This window comes from Elephas maximus, chromosome 19 (genome assembly GCF_024166365.1).
Source record: "Elephas maximus indicus isolate mEleMax1 chromosome 19, mEleMax1 primary haplotype, whole genome shotgun sequence".
Lineage (NCBI taxonomy): Eukaryota > Metazoa > Chordata > Mammalia > Proboscidea > Elephantidae > Elephas > Elephas maximus.
This window is the reverse complement of record NC_064837.1, coordinates 66,530,710-66,546,044: the sequence shown is the minus strand read 5'-3', so window position 1 is coordinate 66,546,044 and position 15,335 is coordinate 66,530,710. Positions and strand designations below refer to the sequence as shown.

The 15,335-nt window shown below is 43.2% G+C and overlaps 1 protein-coding gene across 2 annotated transcripts in view; it reads left to right on the top strand.

Annotated features, from left to right (window-relative positions):
* The window catches only part of PRPSAP1 (phosphoribosyl pyrophosphate synthetase associated protein 1), a 41,526-nt gene that overhangs the window by 25,199 nt on the left and 992 nt on the right, over positions 1–15,335 (top strand). For both annotated transcript variants that reach the window (XM_049859838.1, XM_049859837.1), the window contains exons 4-9: positions 3,163–3,335; positions 4,681–4,796; positions 5,255–5,310; positions 6,114–6,259; positions 13,817–13,887; positions 14,673–14,819. In XM_049859838.1, the coding sequence (XP_049715795.1) occupies positions 3,182–3,335; positions 4,681–4,796; positions 5,255–5,310; positions 6,114–6,259; positions 13,817–13,887; positions 14,673–14,819 (690 nt within the window). In that variant the 5' untranslated portion in view covers positions 3,163–3,181. The remainder of the gene's footprint in view (positions 1–3,162; positions 3,336–4,680; positions 4,797–5,254; positions 5,311–6,113; positions 6,260–13,816; positions 13,888–14,672; positions 14,820–15,335) is intronic.

The window sequence follows — 15,335 nt, the reverse complement described above, 5'->3', positions numbered from 1 at the left end:
AGTAAGGGCTGAGTTTAATAAGTAAGGGTATGATTATCTCAAGGAAAAGAAAAACAGCCGGTTGGGAAAACCATTAAGATTGTCCTGTTTAGATACAAAGACCATGAGAACCAGCCAGGATACAGTTGGAACATTCTTAGGGAACAGATAAACAAAGCAGAGACTGCCAGCCAGCTTCTTTTCACTCTGCTAGACCACAAAGTAACTGCCTGGTGTCCAATTTGTCCTCTCTCTGTCAGTGAATGGGTAAGCCAGTGTGACAAAGGCCCTTTTGTCCTCTCCTGACCCAGTTGGGTGGGGGACGGGACGCCTTCTTTAGCCTTGGGCTGGAGGATGTTGAACCCCTTGGCCTAGGTTATCGGGAAGAGGAAAAGTGGAAAATAAAACCTCATGGGGGAAATTAGTAATTAACGAAAAGAAAGTTATCCTTAAATCAAGGCTCCCCTGAAATTGTTCATCTCATTACATTAATTTTTTTTTCTTTAATATTCCGTTCTTAAGGTGAGAGTTTACACAGCAAATTAGGTTCCCACTTAACAATTTCTACACAAATTATTCAGTATCGTCAGTAGCCATCAAGTCCTCTGTGACTCATAGCAGCCCTGTGCACAACACAACGAAACACTGCCTGGTCCTGTGCCATCCTCATGATCGTTGTTATGTTTGAGCCCATTGTTGCAGCCACTGTGTCATTGCATCTCATTTTCCTCTTGTTCGCTGACCCTCTACCAAGCATGATGTCCTTCTCCAGGGACCGGTCCCTCCTGACAGCATGTCCCAAAGATGTGAGAAGAAGTCTCATCATCCTCGCTTCTAAGGAGCATTCTGGGTGTACTTCTTCCAAGACAGATTTGTTCGTTCTTCTGGCAGTCCATGGTATATTCAGTATTTTTCACCAGCACCATAATTCAAAGGTGTTATTTCTTCTGCGGTCTTTCTTATTCATTGTCTTGCTTTTGCTTGCGAATGAGGCGGTTGAAAATGCCCTGGCTTGGGTCAGGCACGCCTCAGTCCTCAAAGTGACACCTTTGCTTTTTGAACACTTTAAAGAGGTCTTTTGCAGCAGATTCGCCCAGTGCAGTATGTCATTTGGTTTTTTTGACTGCTGTCCATGGGTGTTGATTCCGGATCCAAGTAAAATGAAATCCTTAACAACTCCAATCTTTTCTTCATTATCATGATGTTGCTTATTGATCCAGTTGGGAGGATTTTTGTTTTCTTTTTGTTGAGGTATAATCCATACTTAAGGGTGTAGCCTTTGATTATCATTAGTAAGTGCTTCAAGTCCTCTTCACTTACACCAAGCAAGGTCGTGTCATCTGCATAACGCGGGTTGTTCCTCCAATCCTGTGCCCCGTTCTTCTTCATATAGTCCAGCTTCTCGGATTATTTGCTCAGCCTGCAGATTGAATAAGTGTGGTGAAAAGATACAACCCTGAAGCACACCTTTCCTGACTTTAAACCATGCAGTATCCCCTCGTTCTGTTCGAAGGACTGCCTCTTGATACCGGTGACGTTTTTCACCATGTGTCATTATTGTCATTCATTTGTTCTGGTTATGCTGTTTCCAGTACTCGAGTTTCCCTGCCCCCTTACCTTCATATCTTTGCTTTAGAGCGGTTTTTGACAGATTAGATTGTTACATTAATATCTTACTAGCTGGGTCTCCCTTGTATACCCTAAACCTCATGGTAACATACTGTTGTTGTATATTAGAAATGCCATCACAGAGCCAGCTAAACACCCACTTCCCACAGGCACAGCTACTCTTCTAGGCTCTATTAGATTACCCTCAGCTCTAGACATGTTGTTGGCATTGGGGTCTGGTTTAAGAAGCCAGTCCAGTAGAGCTTTTATTTTATAACATCATACAAGGAAGGTAAAGAAATGCCTGCATTTTATTTCTAAAGTTGACAAGCCCAAAAACCAAACCAAACCAAACCCGTTGCCATCAAGTTGCTTCTGACTCATAGTGACACTACAGGGCAAAGTAGAGCTGCCCCATAGGGTTTCCAAGGAGGGCTGGTGGATTTGAAGTGCTGACTGGTTAGCAGCCAAGCTCTTAACCATTGCACTACCAGGGCTAAAGCTAACAAGCACTCTATAAATGGCAGAGGACTTTTGCTGTAGTATGACGGGAACTCCTGAGTTATTTACGTACGCCCTCTAAGTACTATGCAGGCTCCCAGTTTAACCTTCAGAGGCCACCAGCATCTATTTAGATGATCCGGTGCGGGCAGGTATGCTCTTCCTTCTGTGGCATAAAAGCCTTCTTACATGAGTCGAATGTGTTCTTTCTTGGGACAAATAATTACCATGACAGTGATCAAAGGTGGGCTCTGGCCTCTAAGATGGGTCTGCCTTGTTTATCCTTTCATTCCTATCAGCAGTCAAAAAGGAATGGCTTAGTTATCTTGAAGTTGAGCCCGAAGTGTTTTTATCATTAAAAACTAAACCAGACCCATTGCCTTCAAGTCAATTTAGACTCATAACGACCCTGTAGAACAGAGTAGAACTGTCCTATAGGGTTTCCAAGGCTGTGATCTTTCCGGAAGCAGACTGCCGCATCTTCTCTTGCGGAACAGCTGGCGGGTTCAAACTGCTGACCTTTCAGTTAGCAGCCATGCGCTTAACCACTGCGCCACCAGGGCTCCTCGTGTTCCCCATTCCCCTAAAAATCCTTCCTGGTGATGCAGCTAAGTATGAGGTTGGGTGGGTTTTCCTTGGCATTCACAGGAAAGGTGCCTGTGCACGCCAGACCTGACCCTAAAATCCCTGCTTGGTGTCTGCAGGTGTCAGTTACCTCTCTCCTCTAACTCTGGTCCCCCGCTGGCAACACATGCTTCATGTCCTACCGCAGCCACCATATCAGTGATATAGAAGACCCAGGCACGGGATGCTGGGAAAGGTGGTGGTGGGTTAGCTGTGCTCTGAGTGTTGCATTTGCTCAGCCACAGAAGAAAACTGGAGTTCACATGGCTAAAAAGAGTTAGTAAGCTTTTCCCTGCGCTCACGAGGTGCTCTCATAGGGACAGCCTGATGATCAAATAAATACCTGTAACACCCATCTTGGCAGCCCCTGTTAAAATTGCTCAGGTTGAGCTACTTTCTAGGGGTTAATGAATGAAACGGATCCTAAGATACAGATTTCAACTGTTTCAGAGATGTGAACACCGCAGTGATGGAGTTACTGATCATGGCTTACGCGCTGAAGACGGCCTGTGCCAGGAATATTATTGGGGTTATCCCTTATTTCCCCTACAGCAAGCAGAGCAAGATGAGGAAGAGGGGGTCCATCGTGTGCAAGCTCCTCGCGTCTATGCTGGCGAAGGCGGGTGAGTGTGAACAGAGAGCAACCTTGGCACCCCCCCCCCAACCCCCGGTTTGATGACTTCATACCTCTAGTATTTAGTTTGGGACTGTTTTTTTTTTTTTTTAAACTCTTGTTCACTTTTTCTTTATTTGTTTCTTTTGCATATACTTTTTCTTAGAGATGAGAGCTTGGGTATAAGGTCTTATTTTTTTCTTTGTCGTACTGTTTAGGAGACATGGTCTGCTTCAGTGTTCTCCACTCTTTAATGCCGACATTTTCATCGTTCTGTCACTTTTCCATTTCATCTTTGTATCAGAATTTTTGCTAGTGGTCTTGCTTTTCTTATGGGATTTTTGAGGTTTGTATCTAGATGTACAGATGTATGTATTTGTCTTAGTTAGATTATTTGATTCCACAGTATTAAAACTGGATTTTTCTTCTGTGTCAACTTAGACATTTCTTTGGATGACCTTTCTGTATAGCAGCTCGTTTTCATTGCTTTTATTCTATCTCAGGCCTGTCTAGCGGTGGTATACTTCTTGGCCTTTAAATCAAATGTAGTAACATTTTACAGGTATTACGTTTTTGTCTGATGTTTCTTAAAGATGAATATATATTTGAGTCCTTAGAAAGAAACGTATTTGAATTCTATTCACTCTACAAAGTATAATGTTTTTGGAAAGATGAAGTAATCCGGGCTCTTTGTTCTGGAAGTCTTGCAGTGACACTTTGGCCAATTGCAATGCCTTTATATATGTACTTTTTTTTTGGCACTGTTGATTTTAAGAGTCGTCTTCAGTATTTCTCTGTAAGAACAGTTTTTTATTCATTCTTTTATCACATGCAGAAATTGTTCCAAGCTCTTCAAATACCTTGTGAATTTCTTTCTTTCCAATACGCATATTACCTTTTTATTCTTTGCTCTCTTGTTTTTTTTTTTTTTTTCCTCTCTTACCCACAGACCTTTAACGTTTCTTCTTTGATTCTTTAATCGAGGCCCTGCTGTTGTTCACATGAGTTATTGCTTTGGTATTTATTAATTCCATATTTAGAGTTTTATTTTTACCTACTTATTCTTGTCTCACTTTCCAGGCCCAAACTAAATATTAATAATAGAGGGAGCACTGTCCCCAGCTTTCTTTCTTCGTCCACACAGAAGGTTACAGGCGCCTTGCCATTAGGCTTCTCATGTTCTTTAGTCCAGTAAGTTCTGTTCAGGTTAAAAATAAAATCAATAGTTGTGCTTATCACAATACCCCCTGCCTTCATCTTTCTGTTAGGAAACAAGAGTTAGGCGTCTCGTTGTGTCCACTGTAGCCTTTGACTTGTAGGGGTGAACTTTGTGATTTTTTGTCTTAAAATTTCAGGTTTAACTCACATTATCACTATGGACCTTCATCAAAAGGAAATACAAGGCTTTTTCAGCTTTCCAGTGGACAACCTCCGAGCCTCCCCTTTCCTGCTTCAATATATCCAGGAAGAAGTGAGGAGCCACCAGCAAACACCCCATTGTCCTCAAAAGAGAGCCTATTTAGTTTTCCTCTGGTATCAGATTTCCATATCAAAAGGCACACCCAATGCTCTTTCCCTGTAGTCTTAATACCTGAGGCAGCCAGAGAGGGCCAGCAGGGAGTCAGGGAGGATTTTATTTTTTTTTTGAAAGACATGAAAAGTTGATATCCTTTTAAATACAGTTAGCAGTTTGCTTATGTTTTCTAAAATGAAGGTTTTAAGAATTATTTTTTTAATCTTCTTGGTGTAGCAGTACATTTTGCGATGATGTTTATGGATAAATGTGGAAAATGTAAAACCGTGTGAATGAAATTCTTGCATATTTGATTGCTAGTTTGAATCGTTAGAAGAGGAAAGAAGGTAGTCCCAGCATCCAGATGTTATTTTGATAATGTTTTCGGTATTTTCTTATTTTCCCTCCAAATCTAGATTCCAAATTACAGAAATGCAGTCATTGTAGCTAAGTCTCCCGATGCCGCAAAAAGGTAAGTAAGCTGGACATTTATAAAAGCCCCCCTTGGGAGCTTCTGGAGTCACAGCGGGCTGTATGGGAGTGGAGAGCCTGTGGACGCTCCGTGGCCCAGCCTCCCCCGTGCTGCCGCCCTCTCCACACAGTCCTCTGGTCTCTGAACAGGGATTGCTTCCCCTACCACTCACCATTTTCCTCCAGGAGAAAGGGAAGTTCTTCCCCAAAAGCCCTCAGGAAAAGGAAGATAGTAGGGCGCTGAGCATCTTCCAGGAGATTGTTTTTTATTTTTTTATTGTGGTAAAAAATATGTATAACAAAACCTTTGCCATCTCAACCTTTTTCCGTGTGCAGCTCAGTGACATTAATCACGTTCCCATGTTGGGCACCGTCACTGCTGTCTGTCTCTAGGTTTTATTGTCACCCTTCACAGAAGCTCAGTGGCCCTCCGCAGTCCAGCCCCCTCTTTCTCCTCCCCACCGCCCTGGGCACTGCTAAGGAACTCTGCTCTCCACACGTTTGCCTGTTCTGGGTAGTTCATACAAGTGGATCATACAGCACCAGGCAATTATTTCAAGACCCCACTGGAAGCAAAATTCTTTCTTCGGATGGTGACTGAGAGAATAGTGGACAAAGGATAGAAATAAAATTAGACACTAGCCCAGACCCCAACTCCTGTTCCTCTTGGAGCGCTTCCATCCCGACCTGGCCTCACATTGTGTGCCCCTGAAAGGTCGAACGATGTTTTCGTTTTATGATATTGAAGCGATGAAATGGCCTTTCCTCCACAAATGTCACCGTTTCCCCTGGTCTTTCTCCTAGGGCCCAGTCATACGCTGAGAGACTGCGTCTGGGGTTGGCTGTCATCCACGGAGAAGCCCAGTGCACAGAGCTGGACATGGACGACGGACGGCACTCTCCGCCGATGGTCAGGAACGCCACGGTGCACCCGGGCCTGGAGCTGCCGCGTGAGATGAGCTCTGACCTTGTTTTATTTGTAAACAGTAGAAAGCGTTAAACAGTGTGAGTGGCTAGGAGTCAGCGCCCATGTGGACGTATGCTGTCTGGCCATTTTAAATAATTGGGTGGTATTGCATTGATGTCGTCTTTTGTGAGAGGAGACTGCATGCAATACACACATTTGGAGACCACATAAAAGATCAAACCAAAAAAAAAAAAATCTAACCCATTTCTATGGAGTCAGTTTCGACTCATGGAAACCTTGTACGTTACAGAGTAGAACTGCTGCATATGGTTTTCTTGGCTGTAATCTTTATGGAAGCAGGTCGCCAGGCCTTTCTTCCGCAGCACCACTGGGAGGGTTTGAACCACCAGCCTGTATGCCAGTAGTTAAGTGCAAACCATTTGCACCACCCAGAGACCTTGTAAGGACAGTTGAGCTAATCTGGGTGGCATTTAGCACCCAGAGGGCATTAAATAATTTTCATATTAGTAAAAAATGTTTTATGTGTGATGATGTGAAATCTTAAGCTTTTACACTTTGCTGAGATGGGTGACAGCAGCCATTGATCAGATGTCAGGTTTTGGCAATCAGGTCACTCTTGCACTTATTTTAGTAATCTGTCCCTTTTTCCTGATACCAGTGAGAGCTGGAACTCGCTGGGACTGCCTTGTTTTTCCAGGTCTCACAAGTTTCCCACCTTTGACAGGGTGCAGTCTTACCACTTTTCTATTGATCATTTTATTGGAAAATACTTGGGGTTTCCTTCTCTGACAGGTTTCCGCCTTACACAGGTTGTGGCTTTGGCGAGTTTTGCTGTACCCAGCTCACTTGCCGTTACTGATCCAGCAGCATGGAGGCTCTTTACTTCACGGACTGTTGAGCAGCGTTAACTGCCACCCTGGACTGGGAGATATTTTATGCTTTTTAGAGGAAGGAGGTTATTTATTTTCAAAATCTGTATCTATTTGCCATTCCTCAAAAACATACAGAGATGAACTGAGATGAAAACTTCTCTTTTGTGGTTACGAGAGGAGGGAGGGTGGGAGAGGGGCATTCACTAATTAGTTGGTAGATAAGAACTACTTTAGGTGAAGGGAATGACAACACACAATACAGGGGAGGTCAGCACAACTGGACTAAACCAAAAGCAAAGAAGTTTCCTGAATAAACTGAATGCTTCGAAGGCCAGTGTAGCAGGGGCAGGGGTTTGAGGACCATGATTTCAGGGGACATTTAAGTCAATTGGCATAACAAAATCTATTAAGTAAACATTCTGCATCCCACTTTGAAGAGTGGCGTCTGGGGTCTTAAACGCTAGCAAGCAGCCATTTAAGATGCATCAATTGGTCTCAACCCACCTGGATCAAAGAAGGATGAAGAACACCAAGGACACAAGCTAATTACAGCCCCAAGAGACAGAAAGGGCCACATGAACCAGAGACTACGTCATCCTGAGACCAGAAGAACTAGATGGTGCCCAGCTACAACCGATGACTGCCCTGCCAGGGAACACAACAGAGAACCCCTGAGGGAGCAGGAGAGCAGTGGGATGCAGACTCCAAATTCTCATAAAAAGACCAGACTTAATGGTCTGACTGAGACTAGAAGGACCCCGGTGGTCATGGCCCCCAGACCTTCTGTTGGCCCAGGACAGGAACAATTCCCAAAGCCAACTCTTCAGACATGGATTGGACTGGACATTGGGTTGGAGAGGGATGCCGGTGAGGAGTGAGATTCTTGGATCAGGTGGACACTTGAGACTATGTTGGCATCTCCTGCCTGGAGGGGAGATGAGAGGGTGGAGGGGGTTAGAAGCTGGTGAAAGGAACACGAAAAGAGAGAGGAGGGAGAGAGCAGGCTGTCTCATTAGGGGGAGAGTAATTGGGAGTGTGTAGCAAGGTGTATATAAGTTTTTATGTGAGAGACTGACTTGATTTGTGAACTTGCACTTAAAGCACAAAAAAAATTATAAAAAATAAAAGAATGAAATAAGAAAAACGTACAGAGATTGATAGGGTGAAGAACCATTAGAACAGTGACACCTCAGGTCCTTTCAGACAGGCTCCTGTCCAAGGTGTCACCATTCTAGTTTTTTGTTTTTTTACTTTGTCTTCAATCTTGGAGATTTTTATACAAGAGAAATAAGCAATATACTCTTTTTTTTTTTTTATGTAAAGTTTTGGTATCATTATTTTATTTATTTTTTGAGGATTTTGTAATTAAAGTTTTTGAATAGCTAATACATTCACATATTTCAAAACTCATAAAATACAAAAGTTTCCACGGTGGGAAGCCTCTCCCCCAACTCTTCTCTTCCCCTAGCTGCGTGGGTCTTCTATGTGGTGGGTTTCCTGTGTGTATCCACAGCCGACGTGTAGATAAGCACCAGTACATTGATTTTTCTCTCGTTGTCCCCCAGATGGTAGCATATTATACACATTGTCCTGCCCCGTGCTCTTTTTATTCAGTAGCTCCTTCCTTTCAGTATGTGAAGATTTCTCAGTCTTTTTTACAGCTTTATGGAGGCACAGTAACTTATGTAACCAGTCCCGTGTTGAACATGTAGGTGTTTTTCTCTTTGGCCGTGAAAAGCAAGCTCTAATAGTCATGAACATCTGTCGAGCCCTTCTCATGGGCCAGGAACTGTTCTGAGCACTCCATGTGTGTCATCACATCTGGTCCACACACGACCCTACGTGGAGGTACTTTTATTAGCCTCCTTCTGCCCCAAGGGAACAGATGCACAGCCAGGAGCGTAAAGCTGGGTTTGGGACGAGGCTGCTGGGCTACAGAGTCTACACTTCTTTACTTAGTTTAGTATTTTGAAATAATTTCAGACTTAGAGAAAGATTGAAAGAATAATACAGAATTCCATCATACCCTTCACTGAGAGTTCCTGGTTGAACACTTGTCCCACATTTCCTTGATGGTTCTCATCTATATACGTGTTGTTTTTTTCTACACCATTTGAGAGTGAGCTGCAGACTTGATGTCCCTTTATCCCTAAACACTCCAGCATGAATTTCCTGGAAACAAAGACACTCTCTTACTTAACCACAGTGTAATTATCAGACTTGGGAAACACTGTTATCATATTATTATCTAATCTGCCAGTCTTCCTCAGATTCATCCTTTGTCCTGGATCCAATCCAACATGGAGCAGATCCAATCCAAGATTAAGTAAGCCTTACATCTAGTTGTTATTTCTCTTTAGTTTCCTGTAGTCAGTGATGGCTCCTCAGGTCTTTGTTCCGACCTTGTTACTTTTGAGGAGGACAGACAGGCCAGTGCTTTTGTAGACCAGCCCTTAATTGGTGTTTGTTTGGTTCCTCGTGATTAGAGTCGGCCTCTGCATTTTTGGCAGGAATATCACAGGAAGCACGCGATGTTGATTGGGATTCCTTGTTAAAGGTGGTGTCTGGTAGGTTTCTTCACCGTCAGGTTACTCTTCTTTCCTTTTTCATTAATAGTACATTATAGGGCCACTATGGGTAGGAATTGGGGTTTTTTTATGGGGGAGAATGTTGAGACTGTAAATGCCCTGTTCCTCATCAAACTTAGTACTTTTTGATAGTTCTTGCCTGAAATGATTATTAGATTGTTGTGAAATGGGGATGTTTCAGATTCCATCATTCCTTCTTTATTTATTGGTTGATGTTCTAGTATAAGAAAGTTTCCCCTTCACCCCTTTCATTCATTCATTCATTCATTCATATCAGTATGGATTCATAGAATCTTCTTTCAGAGGGTTATAATCCATTACTAGTATTATCTATTTTTTATTTTTCTCCATTATTTTATTTAAAAAAATACTGTGTTTTAGGTGAAAGTTTACACAGCAAATTAGGTTCCTGTTGAACAGTTTTTATACAGATTGTTCCATGACACTGGTTACAATCATCACAATGTATCAGCATTCTCATTATTTCCCTTCTGTTTGCTCTTTTCCATTGATCTAATTTCCCTTCCCTTCCTTGCCTTCTTGTCTTTGCTTTTGGTTCACTGCTGACAGTTTGGTCTCATATAGGCGATTGTTTAAGGGAGCACATTACTCCTGGGTGTTACACTCATTGCCGTCAAGCCGATCCCGCTCATAGCGACCCTATAGGGTAGAGTAGAACTGCCCCATAGGGTTTCCAAGGAGCGGCTGGTAGACTCAAACTGCCGACCTTTTGGTTAGTAGCTCTTAATCACTGTGCTGCCAGGGGTCCTAAGCCAATCTGTTATTTGGCTGAAGGGTGACTGCCAGAAATAGCTTTAGTTCCCACTGCTAATGAGTCAATTCTGACTCATAGCAACCCTATGGGACAGAATAGAACTGCCCCATAGGTTTCCTGAGGCCGTAATCTTTACGGAAGCAGACTGCCCCATCTTTCTCCCACTTTATGGACCTAGCTAAGAGAATTCTGAAAAACCTTACTTCTTGAATATGTCATCGTATCTTTCAAATGAAATGTGCCTTATATTCATATGCTAGTTAAACAATACGTCTCCATAGTTTATTCGTTAGTAGTGAAGATTAAGGTATTAGAATGTATGGCAAGGCCGAAAGAGATTAATTCACCATTGGAGCCTTTGCCTTTTTTAAAGAGATGAACTATAATGTATTTTTATATTTTATCTTCCTTTAACCCATTCTTTTAGCCTAGTAGTTCTCAACCAAGGTCAATTTTGACAGCCAGGGAGAACATTTGGCAATGTCTGGAGACATTTTTGGTTGTCAGCAGGTGTTAGGGAGGTGAGGGAGGGTGCTACTGGCACCTTGTGGGGTGGATAGAGGGCAGAGAAGCTGCTCAACACCCTAAGAGAAAAACCAAACCTGTTGCCGTCGAGTCAGTTCCGACTTGTAGCAACCTTATAGGACGCAGTAGAATTGCCCCATAGGGTTTTTGAGGAGCGGCTGGTGGATTTGAACTGCCAACCCTTGGTTAGCAGCTGAGCTCTTAACCACTGTGCCACCAGGCTCCTAAGATGCAGCAGAGAATTATCCAGTTTAAAATGTCCATAGTGCTGAGGCTGAGAAGCCCTGTTTGAGAGCAGGTTATAGAAAGTGAAGTCATGTAAGTGAAGGAACTACACCTGAAAGTTCCTCCCTGTCAGTGAGGTAGACTTGATCCCTTGTTCACAGCAAGGGCCGTGAAAAACTTGAAAGGAAGCATGTGGGTGGTTCGGGTAGACTGCTCTGTATGTGCCACAGTGGTGACAGTTAAGAGTTTGGGTTGCAAAAATGAAAGGAAGTTATCTTTTCTGGCTTTTATTAATTTTAAAAGTGAAAACAGACATTAGCTCCTCTTGAGTGTCCGTTAAATATACATTTTGGCTTGTTTGCTTGTAGATAGGGTTGTGAGCTTGAAATCAATTTCAGTTCTAGTTCTTGGTGTAGACTTTATTTTATTTCCTATAGCTCTTTTTAACATCAGCCTGTTGGTAAAGTTTGATATTCTTCTGTTGAACTAGAAATGGACCAGCATCAGCACAGATAAGGAATAAATCAGTCCCCTAGTCCTTTCTTCCTCTTTTTAGTGGGAGAAGGTTTGGCTGATTGACTCCAGGGGAAGAGCAGTAAGTGCGTGTTCCTTTCGTAATCTAAAAAAAAAAAAAAATCTGATGGTTGTAAATTCAGCATTGTTTTACTTGGAAAAGGCTAACTTTAAAAAGCAAAAAACAATTTCCTACTGCCTTCCTAATGACATTGGAAGTCATTTGATGAAGACATTTTACTGCAGTAAGTTGATTTCGTTTTCACAGTGATTTTTGGCCACAAGTCATGTCGCACAATTTATTTTATTCTTAAATTCGGTTTTGTTGGAGAGAGCAGAATCTTAAAGGTAGGGTAGTTTTAATACCCTTTGTCCTTGACCTTGAGTGTATACATTACTTTTACTTAAAAAAACAAAACAAAACAAAACAACCCCGGAACTCTTAGTGTTTGCTTCCTGGGTCAACTATTAGCATTACCCCGCTCCTCACCCTGACAGGATAGCCTTTGGGGTCTTGCCCCTTGCAGTAGCTACGTTTCTTATTTCAGGTTCATAGAAGTGTTTGGCAAACAGGCTTGCAGAAAAGGTACTCGCTAATGCTGCGGTGTGTCCTGTGTCCGAGTCTCGCTGAACACCTCTGGCTCTTTGACGATGGAGGGACGTTGGCTTGTAGTCTTTTTATATATAATTGCCCTGGCTTTATTCTCGTTCCTTCTCCCCCACCGCTAGTTTAATAAATACTTAAGAATAATAACACACTTCCAAAAGATGTTAGAATACTTAGCCCGTTCTTCTGAAATATTCTTTTTTTTTTTTCTCAATTTACTGACCTGTTTTGAGAGTGAACTCAGCGTTTCCTTTCTCTTTGCTGTAATTTGGTAAGTGCACCGATGGGCCTTTTCCAGGTACCGATTCCGTACTGAGATAAGAAGCCTCTACGTGAAGGGCCAGTTAAAGTGGGAGAAGATGATAGACTTGTGGTTATTGGCTTCAAGTTCCTAATTTTCAGGAAACTGATTATGTCAGCGGTGCAGTTATCTGCTAACAGGTTGTACTATCAGAATAAGGTTACATTGTATTCAAGGGAAGTAAAGCCATCTCTCTCTTTTTATCTCATTTTTGTTCTTTCTGAGGATACACCAGATCATTTCTGCATGTACAGCTCACTGACGTTGGCTACATTCAGGTGGTGCAGCCATCCTCAGCCTCCTTTTCCGAGTTGTTCCTCCCCATTACCATAAACTCGCTGCCCCGTAAGGCTCCTCTCTGGTCTTTCAAGTTGCTGTTGTCAATTTGATCCTGTCTAGATGGATCTTGAAAGAGCACAGTGCTCAAGGCAGACGTTCTTGACTAGTTAAGCTAAACTTGTTTAGTTTTTGGAAGACTTCAGGGGATACTTTCAGTTTAAGGTGTAAAGATTAACTCAGGGCAGTAGTTTCAGGGGTTCGCCCAGCCTCCATGGGTAAAGCTGGCTCTTGGTCAGGCAACCTTTACCTGTGTGGTTTTCTGCAGAGCGGCATTGATTCTGCGTTTCTGTATCCTTCTCAGTGAGAGCGAGATCTTTCTATTTCGGTGGCGTTGCAGAGCTATGTCTCTGTTGGTGAGCTCTTCCATGCTCTGTCCTTCAGTCATCACAGACCTGGTCACGAGTGGCTATGAAGCTCTCAAACTGCGGTTAGCCTGTACTGAGACGGGCCGTATGGGTATAGTGCATACCAGATTTCAAAGATTAGTATGAAAAAAACAATGTAGAAGATCTCGTTAATAAAATTTTATATCAGTTACATGTTGAAATTATAATATTTTGGAAATACTGGGTAGAAAAAAGTATATTAATATCACCTGTTTCTTTTTTCTGTTTAACATGACTACTAGAAAATTTGAAATAGCCTATGTAGCTCACGTTCTCTTTCTGTCAGGCAGTGCTGCTCTAGACAGTTCTGAGAGACCCCGGGTTCATTGGTGGGTCTGCACTTTTTTGTTTATACAATGGCTTCCTCACCACTTCAAGGGCACTAGGTTGCCACTACAGTTATCTAGTGACACATCACTGACTGGGGTCTTGTGATTTGTTTTTCTAGTGATGATGGCTAAAGAGAAGCCGCCCATAACTGTGGTTGGAGACGTCGGCGGACGCATCGCCATCATTGTGGTATGACTACATCTCGGTCTTTGTCGCTGTGCGGAGGTGGTGCTGCTGGCTCTGTCAGGCTGTTCCCATTGGATTCCACTGTCAGTATCAGTGATAAACAGGCCCGGCTGTACTTTCTCACCAAACTCCCTTAGGACAAGTAGCAGGAATTTTTATACAGACAAACAGGGATGGAAGTGTAACCGACCTACGTAAAAAGAGCACAGTAACTCCCGTCAGAAGATTCCTCCCCATAACCTCTGTCTTACGGGTTCTAGGTGCCAACAAAACCCACTGACCTCAGCAGCCCTAAGCACAGGAGATGAGCAGTTCTGTTTTTGCAAGTGAGCGTGCGTGTCGCAGTGCAGACTCCTTTTGTACTAGACATGCTGTGTTTGCTCCCGGCTCGCAGTGGCTTTGCTGGGCCAGAGGGTCAGCCCTTTACAGCAGCTCACTTTGTTTCTATTTTCCTCCCATTTAACTTTCTTTTGGGAAAAAATGGCTTTGCCAGATTGGTGGGAAATACAGAACTGTGTCTTGACAATCCTAAATACCAGCTGTAAATGTCACCTGCGCCTGCCAGAAGGCTCTGCTGCTCTGTGCTCTGACAGCCACACGAGGCGCGACGGGCAGTACCCTTGGTTGCCACTTCCGTATACTCAGACTTGGGCCCAGACCAGCAGCTCTGATTTTTGACTGGTTGCCCTCAGCACCTGAGCTCTGAAATGAAGTGCAAAGAGGTGTGTGTCTGATTTGGGCTAAGGCGGGCGGGGGGTTCCCTGACTCTCAGTCTGCTCTTCTCTCAGGATGACATCATCGATGACGTGGAAAGCTTTGTTGCTGCTGCAGAGATCCTGAAAGAAAGAGGTGCTTACAAGATCTACGTCATGGCCACGCATGGCATCCTGTCTGCAGATGCCCCCCGCCTGATAGAGGAGTCTTCTATTGATGAGGTCGGCCTGCCTCTGAGGGGCTGGGACATTCAGCCTTAGCCAGCCCTGCTGCTGGATTTTCTGTGAATAGTAAAATGACTCAGTCAGTGTAAATTGCTTAGTTAATGAAATACCAGAAAAACCAAACTCATTGCCGTCGAGTTGATTCCGACTCCTACCGACCCTATAGAACAGGGTAGAACTGTCCCATAGGATTTCCAAAGCTGTAATCTTTACAGAAGCAGGCTGCCACATCTTCCTCTCGAGGAGTGGCTGGTGAGTTTGAACCACCGACCTCTCAGCTAGCAGCCAAGCACTTAACCATTAAACCTCCAGGGCTTCTTAATCTATGAAATAGCACTGCTGCTGGCTAGCGATTTGCCGGGGCAGATGTCTATTTAGAAATATATGTCTATCTGCATAAAGATTTGCTTAATACTTAATATAACTGGACCCTAGTTAGTACTTAATATAACTGGACCCTAGAGCAGCATTTCTCTCAGGACTCGAATGTTCCCCAATAACATGCAATTTTTT